At 58.7% G+C, this 25,131-nt stretch overlaps 3 protein-coding genes across 4 annotated transcripts; 2 read left to right on the top strand and 1 right to left on the bottom strand.

Moving 5' to 3' along the window:
- Positions 1 to 6,164: 6,164 nt before the first annotated feature.
- On the top strand, positions 6,165 to 13,189 carry FKBP1A (FKBP prolyl isomerase 1A). The gene is made up of 5 exons (XM_042832418.1): positions 6,165 to 6,250; positions 6,362 to 6,409; positions 11,730 to 11,842; positions 12,468 to 12,620; positions 13,058 to 13,189. The coding sequence occupies exons 1-4, from the start codon at positions 6,214 to 6,216 to the stop codon at positions 12,594 to 12,596; spliced, it is 327 nt and encodes a 108-aa protein (XP_042688352.1). The 5' UTR covers positions 6,165 to 6,213; the 3' UTR covers positions 12,597 to 12,620; positions 13,058 to 13,189.
- A 3,150-nt stretch (positions 13,190 to 16,339) lies between these two features.
- Positions 16,340 to 19,291, top strand: SDCBP2 (syndecan binding protein 2). Of its 2 annotated transcripts, XM_042832416.1 has the most exons (9): positions 16,340 to 16,358; positions 16,956 to 17,023; positions 17,129 to 17,222; positions 17,382 to 17,494; positions 17,614 to 17,775; positions 17,931 to 18,106; positions 18,181 to 18,352; positions 18,561 to 18,652; positions 18,755 to 19,291. In XM_042832416.1, exons 2-9 carry the CDS (start codon positions 16,970 to 16,972, stop codon positions 18,807 to 18,809), a joined length of 918 nt encoding a protein of 305 aa, XP_042688350.1. In that variant the 5' UTR covers positions 16,340 to 16,358; positions 16,956 to 16,969; the 3' UTR covers positions 18,810 to 19,291. The 2 variants fall into 2 exon arrangements, with proteins under 2 accessions (XP_042688350.1, XP_042688349.1); XM_042832415.1 differs by lacking the exon at positions 16,340 to 16,358 and having other exon boundaries at positions 16,550 to 17,023.
- Positions 19,292 to 20,375: 1,084 nt separating this feature from the next.
- Positions 20,376 to 24,606, bottom strand: SNPH (syntaphilin). Its single transcript, XM_042832426.1, has 4 exons — positions 24,545 to 24,606; positions 23,784 to 23,984; positions 22,521 to 22,670; positions 20,376 to 21,480 (listed from the first exon to the last, which is right to left on the bottom strand). Exons 1-4 carry the CDS (start codon positions 24,604 to 24,606, stop codon positions 20,376 to 20,378), a joined length of 1,518 nt encoding a protein of 505 aa, XP_042688360.1.
- Between the last annotated feature and the right edge of the window lie 525 nt (positions 24,607 to 25,131).

The raw sequence follows: 25,131 nt of genomic DNA, 5'->3' as shown, positions 1-25,131 counted from the left end.
TGCTGGGTGCCACCAAATCTTTCCAGGAGGAGGAGGACACAACCTTCATGCAATGACACATTGTGGGGTGGGTCTGCAGATCCCCCTGCGTTTCTTTGGAGCTGTGATTAAAGGGTGTTCCTGGCTCCTGGGGTGATTTCGGATGTTCTGCTGGGATTGCCTTCCTTTGAAAGCAGCACTGCTTTCCATCCTTTGTTATCAAGACCAAGGACCTTGAGCTGACATTTCTTGTAGTTACCGTGGAGAACTGGCCTGGGGGATTGGTGCTGCAGTCACATAAAGGATGATGTACAGGGCTTTCTTCAAAGCCTGCCACCACAGGGGAGGCTGTGATACCTGTGTTGGAGCCTGGGGCAGCAGCAGGCTGTGTCTCATTGCTGCGTTTAGAAAGAGTGATGATGCTATCCCATACAGCTTGCAAACTGTCTCCCTTCTGTTGGTGAGCCAGAATGCTTACAGCTGGAGATGGGCAATTTCAAAGGGCAGAGTTCATGACATAGTGAGGTTACTTCTCCTACCAGCCTGGCTGTTCACACTGGTGCTCGTACCTCAAACGCATGGCACCGTCTGGGTGAGCTCCAGAACCATGGAGATGCGGCAGTGAGGAACGGTGGGCATGGAAGGGTTGGGCTGGGGTTGGACCTGGAGCTCTGAGAGGCCTTTTCCAACCTCAGTGGATTCCATAGGTTCTTATTTATTCAGGTACATTTCATTATTCTTCATGACATTAACTTCTGGCTGGCTTACAGAGGCAACAGCCCTTGTCCTGTCCCATGTTGCCGCAGCAGCTCTGCAGCCCCCAGAGGAGCAGCTGTGCTGGGGGCTGAGAGCTGCCGAGGTGTGGGGAGGGGCACAGAGCGCTTGTCAGTGCAACACATCCAACTGCTGCCATCCGCTTCTCTGCCAAAGAATTCCCATCTGCAGGCTTTGGATTTTATTTCAGTGGGGCAGCCTTCCTGTGTCGGCCACGGTGCCTGGCAGGAAGCTGACGGCTTGCACTGGAGCTGCTTGAAGCGTGCATTCCTGGGCCTTGGGCTGCTTTCGGAGATAAGGCCTTGTGTTTCTGCAGCGGGGAATGGGGTTCTCAGGAAAGGAACTTTCCTTTGTGGTGATTTCCAACATGCTGGTGTTTCTTAGGCTGCAGAGCTTTTTGCTAAGAGCAGAATAACGGGGATAAACAGAGCGCTGCTGCGTTCTCTTCCTACCTATTTCTAAGCAACTGTTAGCAAAAGATCAGCGTAGAGACAGAATAGACATCTTGCATTGCTCCTCAGCGTGCTGCTTTGGTTAGATTTTGTGCAGAGTTCTTAGAAAGCTCGTTGCCAGCCTGCTTAGCAGCCAGGGAGATTGGTGCCGTTGGCTGAAAGCCGTCCCCCTGGCACCAGGCTGAGCTCACACAGGGCAGGATGCGCGCTCCCCTGCTGCAGCAGCCGTCGGGACATCCTGTCTAGACCTCACGGGGAATGCTGCCTTGTACAAGGCACTGAGCAATGCAAAAAGGAGGAGGTGAGCAGAGCACAAATAACAAATTCCTACACTGGAGAGAATCGTGCTCTGAAACGGCTATGGGGCAATAGACGCAGATGCTTTGGGAAGTGGCTGTTGGTCATCTGCTGGCTTTCGAGTTCATACGCAGAAAATGCAGCTATTTGCACCCGGAGAGTAAATGAGTGCCAAAGAGCCAGAGGGCTGAGTGCAGTTTCCAAAGGTGTCTGGTCTCTGCCCGAATGCAGCACGGCATGCTGAGTGGGTACAAAATGACCCAGAAAAAAATTGAAACCCAGGGTTTTATGTTTCCTTCTGAACTTCCCCTTTCCTCTTGGGTGCAGAGGGATGCATTTTGCTTTTTTACAGAGATGCGTGCTTAGATACGCCGGTAGGAGACAGGGATTTGGCTTCCACTGTGCTGGCTGTGGTCCAGCATGAGCAATATTTGTGATCAGAGATGTCAGTAAAATCACAGTGAAAAGAGATGCTGCTGACTCAGTTGTGCTGCCGCTCATGAGCCGCGCTCTGACTCAGCCTGTGAAATTCAGGATTTTTTCATTAACCCCCAGTGGCCGAGGGGAGGCTGAGCAGGAGATGATGCACTTTGAACAGCGCTGGGATGCAGCTTGCAGGTGTGGGTGTGGGGCAGCAGAGGTTGAATGCTCCCGGGTACCCTGGGAGGGTGCACTGCTCTGACATGCAGTGATGGAACCAACCTAAGGGCCCTTAATTGTGGAGAGATCGATGAGACCACGTGTGCCCCCTCAGCGCCAGCCCATCGCCGTGTGCTTCCTCCAGCTGCTTTCTGCCTTTGCTTGCTGGGAGCTGCGTGGTGGGAGCATTGCTGCCTTGGGAACTGCTCCCACGCAGCGGCCGGGCTCCCGCTGCTCCTAATGGAGGAGCAATTTGTGGCTGTGCTGTGGAGACTGCTGGGCTCCGCGGGCTGGGAAAGGGCTGTGGAAGGGGGCTCAGAATGGCAAATTCCTTGTGACTGGGCTAAAGCACACTGCGTGGGGGCTGCACTGCCATGGGAGATCTCACAAACTGAAAGAGGTTTGTAATTACAGATCTTACTTAATAGAGAAAGGAAAATGCATCCCATACCTCCTGCTCTGTGACAGTGTCCTGGGCGTGGGCAGCACCATGCCTTGCACTCATTAAGGAGAGGGCAAAGCTGGGAGCCGGGGTTCCACAGTCCAGGTAAGAAGTCAGAGCAGAGCTCCTGTTCTTCCTGCAACCCTTGGGGATGAGTGGCAGCTACACACAGCAGAACCCCCACCTCATCCTGCTCCCTGGTGACTCCAGCTGCCCTCCATGCCCACATTTGGCTCTGCATGCTAGTGGCTGTTGAAGTGGTTTGGAGCCTGGGCAAACACTTCCTGCTCTATACCCTGAAGATCTCAATGCGACAGCAGCCCGGAGTCAGGGATGAAGCACTGGACGTTGTCCTGATGTTTGCAGAGCACTGCATTTCTCCATGCAGCTGCAGAAAGCCCACAAGCTGTCATCCTGCACCACTGCATGCACCTTGGCTTCCAACCTCATTGCACCTTCCCTTGTCAAACCTCACCCTGATCAGTGCCTGGGGCAAGGAACAGCCCATGTGCCACCAGGCACAGCCGTGCTTCCAGGTGGATGCACAGGCGCAGTGCTGCAGAGGACAGCTGTCTGCAGCAGGGCAGAATCAACATCCCAGGGTGCTGCATCCTCACGGGAACGCGTTCTCCACGTGCACGCTCAGCCCAGCACCCACACAGCACTCAGCAGGACTGTGGGGGTGTGCAGTGTGTGACTCAGGCTCAGAACGCTCTGTCACAGCGCGGCTCTGCCTTGCGCTGCTGTTGCCGACTTTCCAGCAGGGTGCTGCTCTACCTGCTGCGAGCATCGAGGGAACAAAAGCTGCCACCAAACCGAGAGAAATGCTTTTGTAATTTTAGAAATGGAACTGCTGTGCAAACAATACTCCAAAGTGCTCCACAGCAGTGGTGCGAGGTTAACGCTGCAGGACGGGGACGGCGCGCTGCGGTGCAGGGATCTGGCTCTGGCTGTGGGCAGGGCAGGAAGAAGCAGGGCACATCAGCACTGCTCCCTGTGTGTGCAGGAAGGATCTGGGGCCCTGCCTGGAGGTCGCTGGGTGCTTGCCAGATGCTTGAGGCTTGGTACAGTGTTTGCTAAAGCCAACCACGGCCAAGTAAAATAGAGGTTTTGCCATCGGTCCTTTTGCCGTGCGCTGAAATGTTCCTTGTGCTTTCCCTGCTGATCCATAGAGATGCCTTGGATGCTGGTATTGCAGTTTCTGCTTGGGCTGCCACCGTCACAGCTACCTGAAGCCTGGTGCAGCTTGTAGATTTTAATACTGAAGAATGTGAAGCATGAGAGTGGGGCTTTACAGAAGATGGAAGGATGATGCAAACTTGGGAAGAGTGTTTGACCCAGCAGAAGGCTGTGCTGCCATTCAGCGAGAGCTGGGTAGGCTGAGAGCTGGGCAGAGAGGAACCTGATGAGGTTCAACAAGAGCAAGTGCAGGGTCTTGCAGCTGGGGAGGAACAACCACATACATCAGAACAGGTTGAGGGCTGAGCTGCTGGAAAGGAGCTCTGTGGAGGGGGACCCAGGTGTCCCAGTGGCCAACAGGCGGCTGTGTGCCAGCAGTGTGCCCAGAACAGGTCAGGGGGTGAAGCAGGTGAGTTCTCCAGGACGGACATGGATTTGCTGTGCTGTCAGGATGTGCTGGTGTCAGGGAAAGCTGTTGTTTCCTGTTGTTTCCTGTTTCCACGTCCTACACTGGGAGCTGTGTGCTGCACTGCTGCCTTCCTGCAGGTCCCAGCAGCTCTGGGCAAAGGAGCCACGCTTCCTTCTGCAGTGCAGCAGAGCAGTGCCCCTTTGGATTCACAGCACTGCTCTAACATGTGGGCAAGTGTGCACAAAGAACACAAGGGTTACTTTTCAGAGAAACCCACATTTTTAGGGAAAATGCTACGTAGATAGCAGGTCTCTCTGTGCTTAGAGTGCCTTTTCCTGGGGAAAGGGTTAGAATTTCTTGGAACATGAGTGATGTTCAAGCCTGGGATGTAAAGCTCTTGCAGCACAGTGTGGGAGGCAGCTGTGGGCTCTCATTTATCCTGCTTGTGCCAGGATGGAAGGTTTGGGCAAAATACTGAGAATAGCTCACCTGCTCCCTAACCCCATCCCACAACTCCATCTCTCCCAGCAGGATCTCAGCACCCCCACGTCTCTCCTGGCAACAGCAAGGAGGGGAGAGGAGGGACTGACCATTGCTGCCGGCAGCACCGCTGTGCTCAGCCTTGCTGGAGCTGGTTATTTTTAGGGCCGGAGCTGTGCATGACCGTTGGTTGACCTTGCAGCTCTCCAGCCTGGTGCACACTGGCAGGATCTGAGCAAATCACTCCCCGGCTGTGCGCTGAATTAATGCAAACTTTGCGCCTTGCACTGCAACACCACAATGGATGGGAGAGGAGGCTCAGGGGAGGTTTGCTCTTTATAACTACTTATCGCTCTTTTTAACTACTAAAGGGAGGTTGTAGTGAGCTGGAGGTTGGCCTCTTGTGTAACTAATGATAGAACTAGAGGGAACGGCTTCAAGCTGCACCAGGGGAGATTTAGGCTGGATGTTAGGAAGTACTATTTTTCTGTAAGAGTGGTCAGGCACTGCAATGGGCTGCCCAGGGAGGTGGTGGAGTCATTGACCCTGGAGGTGTTCAAGGAACGGTTGAATTTTGTGTTGAGGGACGTGGTTTAGTGAGTACCATTGGTGACAGATGCATGGTTGAACTGGATGATCTTGAAGGTCTTTCCAAACTTTGGTGATTCTGTGATTCTGTGAGAGATCCAGTTGGAGACGCACTGGAGCACCTGCAGGACGGCTGCAGATCCTGAAGGAAACAATCTGCAGATTGTTTTCTGAAGGAGAAACTCCCCGTGCAGCCCGTGGTCAGGTCTGATGGGCAGCTTGGAACCCAGCGATGCCAGGAGTTGGACACAACGATCCCTATGGGCCCCTTCCACCTTGGGCTGCCCTGTGATTCCATGCTGCCTTTAAGCCCCGTGTCCTCACCCTTCATTTCCTCCCACCTCAATCTCAGGCCTCCTGCAACCTCCCCTACTGGTGGGGCGCCTGAGGAACCTCACAGACCACACAGAGCACTGCAGATTAATGCAAGAAATAACGATACGGCTTAAAGCAGGAAAACAAAACCCCACAGCTTGGTGCTCCAATGCATAAAGGATACAGGCAAGGAGCAGAAGCAATTCAGATTTGCTCTTCAATGTCTCCTCGCGTCCCATTTTAATGCTGAAAACCCGAGGGTTTATTTGCCTTGGGGTTCCTCCGCTCCCTCGTGGGTGCTCACGAGGTATCAACCGCGGGCCCACAGCGCGACGGAGCTCGGAAAGGGGCTCCGAGATGCCGCACGGCGGCCTTCAGCCGCTGAGGGATGGAGGGCGGGCGGGCACCGCGCGTGGCGCCTCACGGCCCTGCGGTTTCCACGGCAACAGCGCGGTGCCAAGATGGCGGCGGGGCGGGAAGTGTGCGTGAGAGGGGGGGGGAGGGGGCAAGATGGCGGCGGGGGGGGGGGCGGGGCGGAGCGCGGCGGGCGGGCTCGATGGCGGCGGAGGCTGCGCACACGTGGCCCCTCCTCCCTCCCTCCCTCGGGCTGCGGGCGCTGCGGGCGCGCACGGACCGGCACCGGCGGCGGCACCGGCGACATGGGTGTGCACGTGGAGACCATCGCCCCTGGGGATGGTGAGCCGCGCCCGGCGCTCCTTCTGTCTTTATTCCCCCCCCCCCCTTCTTTTTCTTTCTCTCTCTCTCTCCGGTGCCGCTCCGCTGACGGTGCGAGTCTCCTTCCCGCAGGGCGGACGTTCCCCAAGCGCGGCCAGACGTGCGTGGTGCATTACACGGGTGAGTGCGGGGCTGTGCGGGCGGGGCCGGGCCGGGCCGGTACCGGGAGGCGGGGCGGGATCTGCCCCGACGCCGCCGTGCGGCCTGCGGGAGCGCGGGCGGGGGATGGAGGGCCGGGCCTCCGCTGCCCCCGAGGTGCGAGCGGGGGTCGGCGCGGGGCCGGGGGTCGGGGTGGGGTCGGTGCCTCCCCGGGTTGGAGTGGGGGTCCTCGAGGTCGGCCCGGGGTGGTGGGCCGAGCCCTCCCCGCGTCCGACCCTCGGTGCGCGGCGACGGGCTGAGATTAGCCCCGCTGGGACCTTCCTACGGCCCCACCGGGGCGGGGGCGGCAGGGAAGCGGCCCGTCCCCGTGCCCCCGTTTGGTGGCTGCCGCTGAGGCTGATGGTGCGGTGCCGCGGGGTTCCCCACCCAGCAGCCCTCCTCCGACGTGCTCCGAGCCGCCCGGGTTCGCACGCAGCCAGGTGGGTGACGTTCGCACGTTGTGTGCTCGGAGCTCCGCGATGTGAGCTGACACGGCCGCACACACGCACACCCATCAGCCGCCACTGCTGCTCGCTGCAGCCCTCCAGGATGCAGCGGCTGACCCGCCTGCCCCCGCCACCGGCCGGCTCCTGCTCTCCCAGCAGCACAGGGTGAGGTGCCGGTCTGCTCAGGAGCCCCCAAAGCCCCGCTCCCGCAGCGCTGTCTGAGCTCTCCCTCCAGCCCATCTGCTTCTCCTCCCCCCGCCCCCTCTTCCCTTCCCCATCCCTTTTAATTCCCTGCTCCGGAGGAGAGGAAGCAGCTCGCTCTCTCCTGGCCACCTCCTCTGCCGGCAACCCCGTTTCCTCTGCCGGGGGAAGAACAAAGGGACGCTGGCAGGCAGTCAAGTGGCTCTTGGTGGGCCAGCCCTGCTGCTGCCAGCCCTGCTCCCACCCCAGCAAAGGGGCACGGCCGCTCCTTGCCTCATTGCAGCTGCTGGGAGGGGTCGCTGGGGCTGATTTCCTGCCCCCCGCTTTGCTTTTGGGGTGGGAGGGTGAAGGGCAGTGCAGGGACCTGCCTCTTGCCGGACCCTTCCCGGCAGCAGTGAGCCACAAGCTGGCCTTGGGAGTGGTTCTCCGATTTTTTTTGGTATTGTTTGTTGTTGTTATTGTCTCCTTTTGGCCTTTAGCCCCCTGTCCCCCCGCCTCCCATCAGACAGCTCCCTGATCTGTTCTGTTGGCAAGCAGCTGAAGTCAAAGCCCCCAGTTTACACCTGATGCCCATAGGCCCTGATCCCCTGCTTTTAGCTGTGAGCAGAGAGGGGAATTTTGCTCCCTCAAAAAAAAAAAAAAAAATACAAGAAACCATTAATTTCCCCCGGCCCTGAGGCTTGTTCATTGAATGCAGTGCAGTGACAGCAGTAACAGCGCTGTGCATTCAGTGCTGGGCTCAGCGGCTCCATCATGAGCCCCGTGTGCCATCCAGCCCCATGGCTGCAGTTTGCTCTGTGCAGAAACCCAGTGCTGGAGAAACCCAGCCCCAGTTTAGGAGCACTGAGCACAGTGAGCTCTAATGGGTGAGCTATAGATTTGCAGTCACTTGATCAAAATCCATTTTGCACCTCTTGCCCAAAGAATCCTTTCCTCCCTACGTGCTCCATGTCTGCTTGTTTAGTTAGAACAGGCATAGAGCAGGTGCTGGATGCGTGTCCCCTTGCCCCACAGCCCACATGTCCTACCCATGTGCAGCTCTTCTGCCCCACTACAGCGCTGCCCAGCACCAGCTAGAGCAGCCATGTCACCCCAGCACTGTAAGGGATGGACAGATGGACGCATGGGCAGGCAGCCCTGGTGTGGGAGCACAAGAGGGCAGTGCTTAGAGAAGAAGGTGGAGAGCATAGCATCCTCCAGGCTGCTGCTTGGGAGACATCAGTCGCTCATGCTGGGATTTTCCCAGTGGCAGCAGAGACACGCAGGGGGGATTTGGGTCCATCCTTTCATTTTCCTTTGCTCCCAGGTCGGACAGGGAAAAAATCCTCAGCAGTGCTTTGGGTGTGTCGGTGCTCCCAGTGGGAGCTGAGCCCCCAGGGGAATGGAAGAGCACTGCTGGAGAGCTGGCGCAGCGGGGTGTTGGGAAAAGGCTTTGATGTGAGGTCTGATGGAAAAGGTTCTTAAGGAAACTAAATCAAGGGTAAATTCCTCTTATGTATTCAGGACTGCTCAGAGCAATGGGAGGATGGCTTCGAAGTGCAGAAGTGCATTGATTGTGGGTAGCAGCCCCGATGCTTCATGCATCAGGCTCCTTGGGGCCATGTAGCTAGTTTGGAGCAGGGGTTTGTTCTTGTTCACCCTGCAGCACAGCTGGAACTGAGACCAATTCCTTCCCAGTGGTGAGAGCAGTGGGTGCGTGGGCTGTGGAGAACCACCTGGCCATGCAGCATTGCTCCTTGGTTGACCAGTGGCCATGCTGGGGGGCACCAGGACTGGAGCAGGTCTGATGTGACAAAGTGCAAGGAGAGATGCTGGAGAACTCTGACTTCCTGTGGCAGGAGAAGTGCAGTGACAGGCAGGACTCTTCCCCCAGCGCCTGCACATCGCTGTGCAGCTGAGCACAGCCTCAGCCGTGGCTCAGCACAGCACGGGCTCTGCCTGCTGCCTGTGCAGCACCTAGCATTGCTCTCTAAGATGCTGCCACACTCGTATGACAGCAGCCTGCGGTTGCAAGATGTTTCCTCTCCTACCGGCTGTGCAACTGCTGAGCAGTTGGGTGAGAGCTCGGTGCCAGCTCCCCTAGCACCCATCGCTGTGCTGTGCATGCAGCTGTGTCCTGTGGGACACTTGGCTCAGCAGAACCCTCAGTGGGAAGGGTTTCCAATGCCATCCCTTCCTTCAGCTGCAGAAGAGGGGTCGGCCTGCTCTGTCCCTGCATCTCAAGGGCTGGCATCTGAGGATGGATGGAGGGAGATTGGCTGCAGGGCTGCCTCTGTGTGCCTGCTTTCCGCTGTCTCTGCCCAGCAAGGGATCGCAGCCAAGTCATGCATTGCAGCCGGCGTCTCCCAGCCACTGCCTGCCAAGTGTGGCAGAGACCTGGCATAGCCCTGCTGCCAGCCCCAAATGGAGCTGGGGATGCTCTCTGGAGCCCCTCATCTCCTGTATCGTGCTGTGGTGGAATGGCAGCGTCCTGTCCTGGCAAGGCCCTGCATTCCCCTCACTTTGGTTATTCCAAGCCACCCTGGTGTCTGTATTTGTGAGTGCCAGGAGCTGCTGCGTTGGGGTGGCTGTGCTGCAGGGTCTCCCAGCTCCATGATGCCCTGCACGGAGCTCAGACAAGCTGGGATGTGCCCTGGGCTGGCAGCTGCTCCTCGCCTTCGGCTGTTTGCAGCGTCTGGGGCTCTGCCTCTAGCCAGAGGATGCTTTGCCTTACTAATAGGTTTAAGATCTTGTTATCTCCTCGCTTGGGGATGATAGGGAGGAGGAAATGGTTGCTCTTCCTTGTCCAAGGCTGGAGAAGTCTCCTGGGAGCCTTTCTGGCAGAGGAAGTTGCAGAGATGAAGATGCCATCTCAAAAGCCTCAGAGCTCTTTGTTTCACTGTTGGCATGGCTGAGCGGCACAGCATCCCATGGCTGTGTGCTGTGCATGGGGCAAGCTCTGTGTGCCAGAGTGCAGAAGGGATTTGGGGAGGGGGTGGCCTCTGGTTTCCCCATGCAGTGTGGTAGCAGCAGCACGCCACAGTTTGTTTTCATCAAAGTGAAATCGCAGAAACTGTGGCCACAGCCTCTGCCCTTGGTGAGGCAGATCTCTGCTGTGCTGTCCTGGCTTGTTGCAGCCCAGCTTGGGAGCAGCTTGTGGTGCTGCCTGCACCCACTGTCCTTCCCTCGCCCACATCCTTGCTGCTGCTGTCCCAGTGCCAGGCAGGGCTGGGAGCAGGCTCAGCACCAAGAGGTTTACCCTGGAAGGAGGAAACAAGAAAACCCCAGATTTGCTGTTCCAAAGTCCAGGGCAGCAGGGTGAGTGGCTGAGCTGGTGCTGATGCTCGGTGTTGGGGGCCCTGCAGGGGAGATTTTTGCTTTCTGTGAGATTAAATGCTTCATTCTGCTCCCCAGAAGAAATGGGACAGTGGCCCCGTTCTGTGAGCAAGCGAGCCTGGGTGCCCTGTGTTACTGCTGGCAGCACTGCTGTGCTTTGTGGTGTGATTTCAGTGTTCCATGGTGTGATGCTGAGCCCGTGGGGTGATGGTGACTGCATGGGCACTGCTCAGTGCCCTCAGTGCTTGTTGCTCTTGTGGAGATTTGTGTGTTTCCCACACCCTCCATTCATCATCTGACCACGCCTGCTGCTGTCCATGCACCTTGCTCACCGCAGCACGAGCCTGGACAGCATGTCCCATGCTCTGTGTATTCCCTTGCCCCTGGGCATTGACACTGCACCCTGCTTAGGGGAAACCACTGCTGGACAGGGCAACGAGTTTGTTTTTCACAAAGAGAATTTTCCAACCAGAAAAACAAGTTCTTGGGCTTTTGGGGGAAGTGGAGAAGAGAGAACCGTTGGCAGCAGTTGCTCTGAAATTATAAACCCTCCGGTGCTGTTCATTAACCATGGCCAGTCTGCTGCCTGTGCCCGTCGTCAGGCTCTGTGCATCGGGTGGGCAAATCCCCAGGTACGGCACGGCTCCCAGCGGGGCTGTGCTCCCAGCGACGTCGCTGCTCCTATAAGGCAGCTCCAGCAGTGAGATTCCCCAAGAAGGTCACGCAGGGAGCAAGGGAGGGACCACGGAGAAGGGAGGAAATTCCTCCTCGCTCGTGCTGGAGGGTTATATTTAGCCTTGTGGTTATTGGTGCTGCTGAGCCTGCGCTACGTGCTGTGGGACGGGGGCTGCCCTGGGCAGGTGTGATCCCTACTTGGCACTGTTGCTTTTGGGCACTGGCTCATGGCTGGGCATGGGCAAGCTGGTGGCCTAAGCTGCGTTCTGTGCACTCGAGGACAGAAACCAGCCCTGGCTCACATGCTGCTGTGCAGAATGCCGGTGCTCTGGGACAGGCGAGGTGTCCCCTGTCTGCTGGCTGCCCTCTGTTCTAGCCCACAGGAGGGCTTCTCTCTGCATGAAAACAGCACAGAGTAGGGACGTGGTGATTCTTGCAGCTGGGAGGAGCAATGCTGCCCACTCGAGGGCTGCTCCTGCCCTGCTCTTTGCAGCAGGAGGTGCTGGTTGGGAAGCCCCCCGCTGTACAGGTGTTCTCCCAGGGCAGCTGGGAAATCCCAGTGACTCAGGGCCATGTGAGCTTCTCACGGTGACCGTCACACCTGCTGGGTAACAACCTGTTCCCGTGACACGAGCCTCACTCCTCCCTCCCCTTTCTGTCCCCAGGTATGCTGGAGGATGGGAAGAAGTTTGATTCCTCCCGCGACAGGAACAAACCCTTCAAGTTCGTGATGGGCAAGCAGGAGGTGATCCGCGGCTGGGAGGAAGGAGTTGCTCAGGTGCCCGGCATCCCCCTCGTTCGTGGGGATCTGCGGTGTGGGCAGAAATCGCTGCGTGCAGCCCTTCAGTTTTCCACCCCCTCCATCATGGGAGGCGTGGGTGTGAATATCACCTTCTGCATTGCCACCTGCCAGATGGCAGGAACGGAGCAGGGCCGGGCCGAGGAACACCTACGGCACGCCGGTGACTCAGCACTGACATTTCTCTACTGAGTCACCTCTGAGCGAGCGCCGTGGGGGGCTCGGGCCCCCTGCTCCTGCTGGAGATGGCTGTGGGCACGAGGGGAGGGGGCTGGGGAGGGTGCGTGACTGCAGTGGGCTCTGTGCTGCTGGGAGCCGGCGCCCACGCTGCAGCACGGGGATGCTGCTGTCTGCAGGGGGCAGCCTGGCAGACCTAGGAATTGGTTGTGAAGGTGAAGGATATCGCCAGCTCTGCTCCCTCTGCTGCATCCCTGCTCCTTTTCCAGCCTCTGCTGCCTGCCTTTCCCTGCTGATGTCCTTCCTATCTCTCGTCGGTCCCCTCTGCTTGTGCCCAGCATTGGGGAAACAGCTCCGTGTTTCTCCCGCTGTCACTCACCCGCTGTTTGTGTGCATCTGACATCCTCATCTTCATTCCTCCTCCCAGATGAGCGTTGGTCAGAGGGCGAAGATGACCATCTCCCCAGATTACGCCTATGGCTCCACTGGCCACCCAGGGATCATCCCACCAAATGCCACTCTAATCTTCGACGTGGAGCTCATGAAATTGGAATGACCCACCCCAACACCCTGTCCTCGGGTAAGGAGGGCGAGCTGCAGGGCGCCTGCCGTTGGAGCGTGGGGGAGGCTCAAGTTCCCGTAGTCTGCCTCGGGGAGATGGGATGGAGGTGTTAGTGGCGTGGAGAACAGGTTTCTGGCTGTGGGCTGGATTTGGAGGCTTGCGGATTTGGGAATCGCTGTGGGATAGAAGCAGAGCTTGCAGCATGCTCATGCCACAGAGACAGCTCGATGCTGGCTGGATGTGCCTCAGTCCTCCCCACTGCTCGTACTATATGGGTTCTGCAGTGGACAGGGTGGTGTCCCGCTCCCCACATCAGCAGAATTTGACTTGTGCTTTGAGCAGACCGTGCAGTTGGCAATGGGGGCCGTCCCTTTGTGACCACATTCCTTCCTGCACCGGTCCCTGTGGGCTGCAGTGGGTGGCTGTGTCACCGTGCCTCTCCTCTCCCCAAACAGGTTTGGCACATGGAGGAATCCAGAATCTCAGCTTCAAGACGAGTGCACATGACTTTGTACGGAGCTTTTCCTGATAGTCCACTACACTCATTGTATAACCTTACACCTTGATTGAATGCCTTTGGTCACTAAGCTTTGCGTCTGACTCTTCCTCCTCGTATCGTGTTTTTATGTCTTTTTAAACTATACGCCGTAAACCTCAACTCTTTTTGGGTCAAGTTCTTAATCTTATTTTTGTTCCAGGTGTAGACTGCATTCTGTCAGTAGCACGCAGACGGGCTGACCTTAGATAGGAGTCGTTTGAACAAAAGGAAACCTGCTAGTTAGTTACTTGTTTCGGATCTCTATGATGTTTTAAAACCAGAAATTGCTGCTGCTGCAAAAGCCATAGCAGAGTGAGGCTGTTGAGGCTGAATGGATGTGGAGAACAAAGTAGTGTTAGGATGTGTGTAGTTACCTGGAATTGGGGTGCTGGGGAAGCAGCGTTCGTCTCCCTGCGCTGTGGGGGAAGCGCAGCATCACAGGGCCGCGCTGGGATGGGGGGATGCTCAGCCCCTGTCCTCCCCCACCTCCTCCCTTTGTTGTCTCACTTTTGGTTTTGTGGGGGTGGTTGGGCCGTCAGAGCCTCACCCACCCCCTGGAAATTCTGTCTCTTACGTTGAGCTTTCTTTGCTTTGAAACAAGAAAACAGCAGCAGACAAATTGGGAGGTGGTGGAGCTGGGGGGGGGGTGAGCTTGCAAAAAAACACCCCCATCCCTTCTGCCTACCCTGGGAAGGAAGCTTCAGACCCTGGCTGCCCCCGGGCTGAGCACAGCTGCCCGTTCTCCTGCCCCTGATGCTGGTCATCGCCGCTTGGCTGCTCTCACGCCATGCATCGCTTCCCCCGCCGCTGCCCCCAGCCCTGCCTTGTGACGTGGTAAGAGAAATTCACTTCCTTCTCCACTGCATAAAGGTATCAAGTTTTATGATTGCAATAAAAACGCTTTTTGCTGGCTTTTCTCAGCCCTGTGTGTTGGAGGTTCTTCCCTGGGTGGGGAGGGCTGGCAGCACCGTCGGGCACGTAGGGATGTGGGGCAGCGACCTGCCCGACCTGCTCTAATTGCCTTACCACAAACCCATTAAGCGCTGCCCTCGGCCTCCCCGTGGCTCAGCCTGCTGGGTCCCTCCTGCTCCGTGGGAGCTGTATCTCGATTTGTTTTATCCTCTTTTGGAGGTTGGAAAGTGCACGTCCAGCAGGCTGTATGCACTGATTGGGTCTCGTGGGACCCTAAAACTGTCCTACATCCGTTTATTTTTGGTGCCTTCGTGATCTGGTGCTGATGCCTCTGTTCAGCAGTGCCTTTGCTCCTTTGCAGCCTTTCCTCCCCAGGGCTGGCCGTGGCTGCACTGTGGTTTCTCACCTGGATGTCAGAGCTCACAGCTGTGACTTCTGGTCTTTCCTGCTGACGTTTGCAGGCTGGGTGCTGAGGGGATGTGTGTGGCTGGCAATGTGGGTGCTGCTCTTGCTGGCTGTGTTGGGGAGCCCGGTTTAGCACCCAGCTGTAGGGTGTGGGTTGTACAGTAGCATTAAAGGCTCAAGGTCCCCAGCCGTGCTGCTCAGATCCCCGTGCCAACACCTGAGTTCTTTGCAAACAGCCTTTGCATCATTGGCTGCAATCAATAACATGTCTGCAGTAAATCCCCGTGCCGCAGCGGGTTCAAAGTTTGTGTTTAGAGAGAAGTGTTACGAGGCCTTTGAGAGTGAGCAGTGCTGTGGGCTGAGCTCCCTACCCTGTGCTCCTGAGGCTGGGACCAGCAGCACCTGGTTTGGGAACGCTGTATGTGTGCTGCTCTGGTGCTTCGGGCTGGAAGGAGCTGCAGTGAGGTGATCCCTGGGCTGGGGGTAGTGCTGCAGGCCTCCAGGCTCAGGTCAATGCTCCAGGACCCTCAGCTTGGCAACATGAGGAGGAAGGCAGGGAGCTGCCCTGCCCTTTGCAGCGACTGCTCCTAGGCAGAATTTCCCCTTCAGCTTGGGTTTCTCTTCCTGCAATGCCTTCTGCTTTAATTATTAACCAGTGTCAGGCTGTGCCATGGCTTTGTGGCCAGAGATAAAGACTGGAAAGCAAAAAGACCGGGGGGACCTGGGGCTGCACCTCCTGCCCTGGGGGGCAGACGACCCAGTGTCCCTTTCCTGTCTGTCTGTCTGCAGGGCTCTGCAGCAGCTTCTTTGAATGGTGGCATTGTGCTGCAAATCATCACCGAGGGTTGGTGTATTTGTGTGCACACCCGTGTGCCTGAGCAAGGTCTGCAGTTGTGCTCCTGGCTGCATGTGTGTGCAGTGTGTGTGTGCAGTGTGTGTGTGCAGTGTGTGTGTGCACGGCTGTAGGCCCTGTGTCTGCAGTGGGCAGCAAAGTCCCAGTGCTCTCTGTGTTCTCTGCACCTGAGCCCTCCCAACTCCATTTCCACGAGGCTAACACAGCCCTGCTGGCACAGGTGCCATCCTTCTAGGGCAGACCTGGTGCTCACTCTCAGCTGTGCTTATCACATGTCTGTTGCTCCCATTGCATTCCGGGCACCGCAGGCTAAAAATAATGCTGGTAAAATAGATTGCTTCCTGCTGGCACACAAAGCTGAGCCATGCCCTGCATCAGGGCTGGCTCTGTGCCACGGGCACCCACAGGCCCTGCGTGTGTGTGGGGACATGGGGTCCGATGGCATCACACAGGTTGGGATGCGTGGCTCAGTGCTGGCTTGACGCCCTCCGCCCGCAGCCCTGACTCAGTTTTCCCACGGGGCCATCACGAATGGATGCGGGATGTGGCAACGTCAGCCCCACACAGGGAGGTGTCACAGGGGACAGACACCCAACACGGGGCTGAGGGCACCCGCTGCGCCCACCCTGTGCTGGGCAAAGGGCTGTGGTGGCTTCTGGTTGGGGGTTACGATGACACTGAGCAGTGTGATGGTGGCACCAGGGGATTGTGTGGGTGGGAAGGGTGGAGGCCACCCTGGAAATGCACGACCCCATCTCTGTGGCTCCTAGGATGCTTGGAGTCATGGAAAGCAGTCCCCATCTCCATGTGTGTCCCTATCCATGTCCCTGTCTCTATCAGTGACCCCATCCATGTCCCCATCCCTGCTGCTGTCTGCTCCTCCCTGGGGCCGGCCCAGCTGCTTTGCCTTCACCTTCCTCCCCCATGCCCCACCTGGCACAGGGAGGTGGCAGTCAGCTGAGGCCACTGGGCTCCTCCCCGGGGATGGGCACTGCTATAAAAGCACGGAACAGGTGAAGGGCAGCGCACAGGAGCCGGAAATCTGCAGGTGAGTCTGGAGGGAGTTGGGCTGGGGGGTGAGACTGGGTTTGTGGGATCATCCCCCCCCCCCACCTCAGGATGCTGCTACCAGGCAAGATCCTGCCTGGCTCCAGTGGTGCTTGGAGCAGAGGTTGGAGACGGGCGCTGATGTTTGGGTGATGTTTTTTGGGGCACAGAGGTGTGCAGGGCATGGGGTGGAGGGAGCTGGTGGGGTGCTGAGAACAGCAAGAAGTAGTGATGGAGGGCTTTTGTCCACGGGGCTGTCGCCCATGGGGGCATCGCCCGGCTGAGTTTGGGGAAACTAAAAGAGCCTCCGTGGGCTGCCTGGTGTAGCCAGCACATCACACCTGGAGCAGGGTGCTTGCTGGGATGCTCATGCTCATGCTCGTGCCCCTCACGTGCCCCAGCTGCTGGGATGTGACAGAGGCAGTGGCCCCGATGATGCAGTCCTGAGTCATGCCCCAGGCTGCAGGTGATGGCTGGGACACAGAGATAGAAGTAGAGCGAGCCCAATCCTGTGGGTCCCAGAGGGGTGTTTGTGGCACTGCACCCAGCCCTAAAAAGCCCCAATCCTGTCCTCATCCCATCCCCATCCCATCCCCAGGCTCAGCACCAGCGATGGCAACGCTCTACCCCTCACTGGAGGACATGAAGGGCCACCAGGTCCTGCAGGTCAGTGTCTGTTCATCTGCACTATGGGGGTGATCAGCACCCATTGGGTGCTCATGGTGAGCCCAGGACAGGGGCTGTGCCTCGAGCAAACCCCATCTCCCCCAGGCGCAGGTAGCTGCTGGGATTGGCACCCCTGCCACCACGGTGCTCACTGAGAAGCCAAACCTCCTGGAGAAGCCGAAGGTCACCTCTAGCATCGGTAATGTGGGGTGTGGTGCCAAGGGGCTGTTTGGGGTTGGGGTATGGAGGTGCCCACATGGTGGGGGCTCAGCTGAAGACCCCAGCAACTCGGTTTGTGGGTAGGGGATGAGGTGTGGGGGTTTCTTGGCTCATCCCATGGGTCTCTCCGTGTCCACAGTGCCCTCAGCACCACCTGCACTGTACCCCAACCTGGCCGAGCTGGAGGATTACATGGGGCTGGCGCTCTCCAGCGAAGAGATCCAGAAAAACCTCTTCCCAGATAACAGCACTGTAGGTTCAGGGCGGTGGGTCCCCTCCCGTAGCCGCATCCTGCCTGGGGAAGGGACGCAGCGTCCCTCGAGGGCTGATGTGTGTCCCCATGTCCCTGCTTATCCCCGGCCCCATTGCAGGCGCTGACTCCCGTCGGGTCTCTGCCGGGACAGCTGGTTGCCCCACTGAGTGGGAACAATGCGGGGCTGCGGCGGGCTGAGATCAAACCAGGTGTGCGAGAGATCCACCTCTGCAAGGACGAGCGGGGCAAGACGGGGCTGCAGCTGAAAAGCATCGACCAGGTAGGGGTTGGGCTGGCGGGGGGCTGCGGTGCTCCACTGCACGGCGTGGCAGGGCACGGTGCATCACTGCACGGCAGTGCATGGCACAAAGCTCAGCACTGCCACCTGGTCCCGGTGGCGGCCCCGCGCCATCGCTCCCCTCGCTGTGTCCACAGGGCATCTTCGTGCAGCTGGTGAAGGCCAACTCTCCGGCGGCGCTGGTGGGGCTGCGCTTTGGTGACCAGATCCTGCAGATCGATGGCAAGAACTGTGCAGGTTGGAGCAGCGACAAGGCGCATCGGGCTCTGAAGAAGGCATCCCCGGAGAAGATTGTCATGGTGGTGAGGGACAGGTGAGAGATGTCTGGTGGATGGGCGTGCAGTGCTGCTGTGTGTAAGGCTGATGCTGACCCCGCTGTCCCTACAGACCGTTCCAGCGCACTGTCACCATGCACAAGGACAGCAATGGGCATGTGGGTGTCGTGCTGAAGAAGGGGAAAATCGTGTCGCTGGCCAAGGACAGCTCTGCTGCCCGCAATGGGCTCCTGACACACCACTACATCTGCGAGGTCAATGGTCAGAACGTCATCGGCATGAAGGTATGGACACGGCTGTGTACCCGCTGCTCTCCCCATGGCACAGCTGCCTGGAGTGAGGGCACCCCTGCAGTTGGTACGGGGCTTTTGGGTGCAGATTGTGGACTTGGAGCTGCTGCTGCCCTGGGAGGTGTGGGGATTCCCACATTGCCCTGGATGTGAGCTGGGGATTTGTCATGGCGTTTCATAATGTTTGCCCCTCCCTCCACAGGACAAACAGCTGATGGAGGTGCTGGCGGGCGCAGGGAATATCATCACTCTGACCATCATCCCTGCTGTCATCTATGAGCACATGGTGAAACGGTGAGATCTGTGCTCTCCCTATTCCCCATCTCCTATCACCCCCAGCCCCACAGTGCCCCCAGGGGACCCTGGGGCTCCCCCTGACCCCTTCTCCATATGCAGGCTGTCATCGGGACAGATGAAGTCATCCATGGACCACTCCATCCCCGACCTCTGATGCCATCCCTGCTGCTCTAACACCTGGGGGCAGACGCCAATGTGGGCACCCCCATGGCCAAGCCTGGAAGAGGGGAGAGAACTCAAAGGAAATGCTGGAGATACCCCTTCAGCCCCCCCAAAAAGAACCCAGGGGAGCTACTGGCGCGACACCATCCCATGTCCCCCAGCTCTCAGCACACAGACCAGGGTTGGGAGATGTGCTCCTGCCCCCAGTGCCTCTCCTTGTCCCCCCCGTGCCCTCCATATCCACCCCCAGGGCAGACGCCAAAGGCCGTCTCCAGCCAAGCAGACACAGACCCAGCGACGTTTATTACATCCACCGCAGTACAGGACAGCGGAAACGAGAGAAGAGAGGGGGGAGAGGTTTACAGCTTTGTCAGGTGTTTTTTTCTTTTTTTTTTTTTTTTTCTTTTTTTTTCCACTTCTGTATTTAAAAAATATATTATATAGATTTGTCTTTCAAATATAACGTTACATTTATTTCTTGGCTAAGCTTTGGATAGTCGGACAGACGCGTACACGGATCCACGAATACATTGCACGAGAGGTTATAGCCCAGGGCTGCTCGCTCCGACCGCTGCTCCCCAAACACTGCATGCAGTGCCAGCCCCCACCCCATGGATATGGGGGGCTGGGAGGGCACAGCGTCCTGTGGTGAGGGGGGGGGACACCGTTGCTTCAAGTCACAAGGAAGCTGCAGACATTCGCGGTGGGGGCCAGGACCCCTCGGTACACCCGGGGGCTGCCCCTGCTGACCAATCTTTGCTGTCTTTGCTTTTCCAATAAAATAAATAAATACCCTCCCCCCCTCCCCCCAAAAAAAAGGCATTTTGCAGTAGTTTCCCCCCCCAACCCCTCCTGGGAAAATAGGGTTTGGGTGGGGAGGGGTGGACAAGGATGCACCCAAACCAAGAGGGTGCCCGGTCCCACTCCACAGCAGCCAGACCCGGTTCCAGGGCCCCAACTTTACCGAAAGGAAATGAAAGTGAATATAGTGCAAAGCAAATGAATGAACGGAATGGACGGCGCTGCGGGCGGCTCAGCCTTGCTCAGGTGTGAGGTATATCCAATTCCATCCCATTTCCACCCTCCATGTCCAGGGGGTTCCCTCCGTCCTCTTCCACGTCCCATTGTGCAATGCTGCACCCAGAGCAAGGAGTCTGCCTGGGGAGGGGGCCGGGCTGCACCCCATCGCAGCCCCCACCCCGGTGCTCAGTGCCTCCTCGCTCTCTCCCACTGCAGCGACGTCCCCGGGTCCGTGCGAGGACAGCCGAAAAGAAAGCAAAGTGCCACGCGGTGACACCGCAGGATGACATCCCCAGCACCGCAGAGCTGCTTGCAGGGACGGGGCCTGGCCACCCCTCGTATCACCGCGTCGAGCCCTCGGCATCCTTGGGGACAAAGGCTCAGGGCAGCACACCCACCCCGTGCCCCTTCTGCCCCCACCCCAAGGGGCTTTACGAGGAGCAGAGCAGACGGAGCGCCACGTCCCCCAGCGCTGGGCTCCACAATCAGCCGTCGGCTCCGTGGGGTGGGCTGGGGGGCGGGACGGGGCTGCGGGGGGTCAGGGTTGCGCTCCGCCCCCGGGGTTGGGGCTGCTGACGGCGCGACAGCCCATCCTGCGGATGGAGTGCAGGGCCACGGTGCAGCAGCCGCGCAGCAGCGAGCTGATGTTGTAGATGGGTTGGCCCTGGCGGCGCTGCGAGCGGCACAACCACGCCACCGTGGGCACAGCCGGCACCACCACGGCCAGCAGATCCACGATGAAGTGGCGGCTCCAATAGCTCTTGGATGGAGCGCCGTCGCAGCCCGGCTCCGCTGTCGCATCCTCCTCGGGCGCGCAGGCGATGGCCACCGAAGGGCCGGCGCTGGGGGGCTGCTGCACGGTGGGGTTGTGGGGCACCTCCCCGTCCTCGGGCTCCAGGTCCATAACGCCGGCGGGGTTCGGCATCTCGCAGCCCGGCGCCACGTCTTCCATCTCGGACACCCAAACCGAGGTGGGGCTGCCCAAGCTGCACGCTTGGGATTTCATCACCTTCTCCAGGAGGGTGTCCAGGTCGGGCTGGCAGTGCGCAAAGTCCGTCTGGATGGCGCGCTCCTGCATGCAGCTGGCCTGCACGCCCGCCTCTACGCCGCCCCGCAGCCCCAGCAGCTTCTCGTAGGTGGAGCTGGGCGGCAGCCGCCCGCAGGGCTCCCCCCCTTCTAACAAGTCCGGGCGGCCGGGAGCTTCGTCCCCCCCAGCAAAGCCGCTGTCGGCCCCTTCGTCCACCGAAATGGTCTGCGATCCGCCCACGGTGCGCTCGCCGCCCGCCTGGTCGCTCAGCTTGGTGTAGGTGGAGCTGCGGGTGAGGGATCTCGCCGGGGATCCCCCCGCCGACTCAGCAGCCCCCTCCTCCTTCAGCCCCGCGCCGTTCTGTGCCACTTCCATGCTGTGCAGCAGCGTCTCCAGCTTCTTGTTCTGGATGTTGATGTCGACGAAGTACTTCTGCAGCCCCTTGTCCTTCTCCAGCAGGTTGTTCTTCACCGTGTCGATCACCTGCTTCAGCTGCTTGATCTCCTTGCGGGCCTCCTTCAGCGCCAGCTGGGCCTCCACGCGGTGGCACTCCTCCTCGATCCAGTCCTCCTGCATCCGCGACAGCTGCGTCTTCAGGTCCTCGATCTCGGCGTCCCTGCAATGAGATGCAGGCGGGCACACGGCGTCACCACGGGTCAGGAGCAGGATGCCCCGCGGTTCCCACGGTGGTTCAGAGCAGTGATTTAGGGTAAAAACACTCAGAAAAAAAAAAAAAACAAACATGTTTGGGATGTAGGGCTGTGTCCAGGTATCCAGGAACCCCAGCAGTGATGCCCAGCCAGCTCCCAAACGCAGATGTGGCACATAGGGTCATAGTTTGGTGGGCATGGTGGGGATGGGTTGGTGGTTGGACCCAATGACCTTGGAGGTCTTTTCCAATCTGAATGACTCTACACAGGCATGGTGGGGATGGGCTGGCCGTTGGATCTGATGATCTTAGAGTTCTTTTTCAGGTTTGATGGCTCTATGATCACAGGGAAGAAGAGGAGGCTTAGGGAGAACTCATTGCTCCCTACAGCTCCTGAAAGGAGGTTGGAGCAAGGTGGGCTCAGCCTCTGCTCCCAGGTAACAGAGATTACATGGGGGGGGAGGGGAGGTGGTGGCCTCATATTGCAGGGGATGGTCAGGTTGGGTGGTAGGAGAAATTTCTCCTCCGAAAGAGTGGTGATGCAGTGGCAGAGGCTGCCCAGGGGATGGTGGGCTCACCGGATGGTGCTCCAGATCCGTGAAGATGTGGCACTGAGGGACGCGGCCAGTGGGCACGGTGGGGTTGGGCTTGGGGATCTTGGAGCTCTTTTCCAAGCTCAATGACTGTGATTGTAAGGGCTGTGCGGGGACATCGGCTGCCCATGGTGGCTGGCTGGCAGCTGGCAGGGCGGTGAGGACGTGCCTAAGCCCCCAGAGGAGCAGATGGAGCTCAGCCACCGCGTGATGCTGACATTCAGAAAAACCGTGGGAGAGAAAAACCAGCCACGAAAGAAAGAGCACAGTCAGCCCCGGTGAGCACGCCAGGCTCTGCAGCCCCGCCAGCTGCTCCGTGCTGTGGCATTCAGTGAATTCAGTGAATTCAGATTCGAGGAAAATTACAAAGAGAGAGCCAGGTGCTTGCAAGGAGCCCCACAACCCCACACCTACCTGTCCTGCAGCCGCTCCTGCGTGTCCTTCAGGCGGGCCTTCAGGTGCCGGATGCAAACCTCCTTCTGCTGCAGTGGGGTCAGGTACTGCTCTGGTGTGGGTGGTTTGATGCCATGGTTGTCACTGCACAGGTTGTATTTGGCCGAGCGCCTGCGGGGACACGGCTGTCACCCAGCTGCTGGCCCAGGGCTGTGCTCCCCACGGAGATGTCACACGCACATTGCCCACAGCAATCTCTTAGCAAATGTACCATGAGCATGGAGGCCCCAGACTGGGGTCAGTCCCACCAGAGGTGTGCAGTGGGATAGGCTATGGTGAAGCAGGTCTGAGCTGCCCACACATCCCAGACTGCAGCAGCAGTTCTGGACCCTCCCTGTGTTGCCACCAGCACAGCTGAGATTGATGGATGCCTTTGGGCATCAGCCCGGTGCAGCTCAGCAAGCATGGGGTGGAGATGCTTGGGGAGAGGGGAGGAGAAAGGCTGCTGCTCTATGGCTGCATGCTCAGCTAGGGAGCAGGCACAGAGCTGTGCACAGCTCCAGATGCTCGTGTCTTGCAGCAGGCTGCACCGAGACCCCGCACATCACAGTGGGGTGGTCTGAACCCCCTGTGCATTGCAGCAGAGCAAAGTCCCCGTGCACTGCTGTGGCACAGCTCAAAGCTGCCAGGCATCATGCAGGCAGATCCATAGTTCTGAGCAGAGAGAAACAATGTGTTGGGAGAAGCCAGGTAGGATGGTGGTCATCCTACCCCATCCCCGCTCTGTTTGCTGGCTGATCCCTTCATTTCCTCCCAGATGCAAAGCCACCTCCAGAGCTGGAACGCAGTTGGTGGGGTCAGTCCCAACCAAGGGATAAGGGATGAGCCTCACCGCCCAGAGCAATGTGTGAGCAGCCCCAAATACAGTTCTGCTGCACCTTCTGCCCCAAAGGCAGCGTTCCTGGGGAGCAGCGAGCAGAGGGAGGAACGCATGCAGCGCACAAGCCACAGCCAGGGCAGGACAGGAGGGATGAGCACGGAGCTGGCAGGAGGGTGACAACGGGGAGAAGACATAATGACAGCAGTAGAGGAGCTGTGGGGATGGCGGGGGCTCAGCAGCCCCTCTGGCAGCTCCGAGCACAGCAGCACGGCCTCCTCCTGCAGCCCCTGTGCTCCTGCCCCATGGCACGTGGGCACTGTGGGCACCGGGGCCGGCACTGCTCCCCCTGCCCGGGGAACCCCCAGATGGGGACAGTGCCCACGGGGCTGCGGGCGAGGGGTTACCTTGGGGTGGGGCTGCTGTCGCTGCCCTTGTAGGAGCCAGAATTGCTGCTGCTGCTCAGCGAGGAGGTGCCGTAGGTGTCCCTCCCGGGGGGCGAGGGGCGCCTGGAGGCAGGGAGAAGAGGCTGTGTCTCAGGCCGAGTGGCTGAGGGCGCTGACGACTTAAAGAAGGAGGCAAAACCACTCCGTCCATAAAGCCCGCGACTGCCAACCACCGCACCGAGAACACACAAGACAAAAGGACAGAACAAACAGCAGGGATCAAAATGGCACGGAGACGGGTGTGGAGGTGGGGGTAGGGGAGCCCAAACCCACCCGCTCCATCCCATGGGTACCCGCATGGCATCCCCGTGCCCAGGGACCAGGAGCCCCTAGGAGAGGGTCCTGGAAGTGGGCTGGGGTGGACAGCACCCACACATGGGCATATCTGCCCCTTCTCTGCTGGTGATGGCTGCGGTCAGGAAGTAAAAAAGTGCAGCCCAGGGTATGGAGACACTCAGAGGGGAATAAATGCTTCTTCCCTCTCTTTTTCCCTATTGTTTGCTATTGCTACAGCTCAAGAGAGCCCTTCCAAGAGCCAATTCCCCTCCCAGCATTGCTGCCAATCCTAGGACTGTGGGGGGGGGGAAGAGAAGGGGACATCCACCAACACCACCTTCGGTGGACGGGACCAAGAGTGGATCCTGGGGCGAAGGAACAGATCCTGGCAGCATGGAGTGGACCCCAGGACTGCAAGATTGGTGCCGAGTGCGGCAGACACATACAGAGACGGACGGGTGCTGTGCTGGGGGTGCTCCATGCGGGGTCGGGGAGCTGTGGGCAGCATCCAGCGACATGCAACGCCCCGAATCCTCAAAGCTGCATCCCTGGGCTGCTCCCTGCCCTGCTGTGGCCCTGGCTGGTCACCGCTGCTGCTCCCTGTGCGTATTCACCTTCGTGATCCGGTGGATGAGCGTCTGCTCCCCGGCAGAGACATGGCCGTGGTGCCGCGGGTCCTGGGCACAGGGGAACTGCAGAGGAAAAGCAACAGAGAGAGGAGGTCAAAAGGGGAAATCCAGCCGGGACAGAGCCCACCATCAGCTGTGTGAGGTGTCGATGCAGTCCTTGGGTTACCTTTATGGCACTGCGCCGTGATCCCATGGCCCAGCAGCATCACAGTGCTGTGCCCAGAGTTGAGTCTTTCCTCCCTTCATAAGGCAAAGCACAACCAACACCTGCACGTACATTCCTAAGGCAGAGACACCCATTCCTGCCCCCTCACTGCATCCTGCTCCATACTTCATTAATTAAACCCGAATTGCCCATTCATCAGTGACATCAGGTGAGGAAGCACAGATCCCTGCGTGATGCG

This window comes from Centrocercus urophasianus, unplaced genomic scaffold (assembly GCF_019232065.1).
Source record: "Centrocercus urophasianus isolate 14NV4802_14NV808 unplaced genomic scaffold, USGS_Curo_1.0 seq_38, whole genome shotgun sequence".
NCBI classification, from domain to species: Eukaryota; Metazoa; Chordata; class Aves; order Galliformes; family Phasianidae; genus Centrocercus; species Centrocercus urophasianus.
This window is presented reverse-complemented; position numbering and strand designations above follow the sequence as displayed.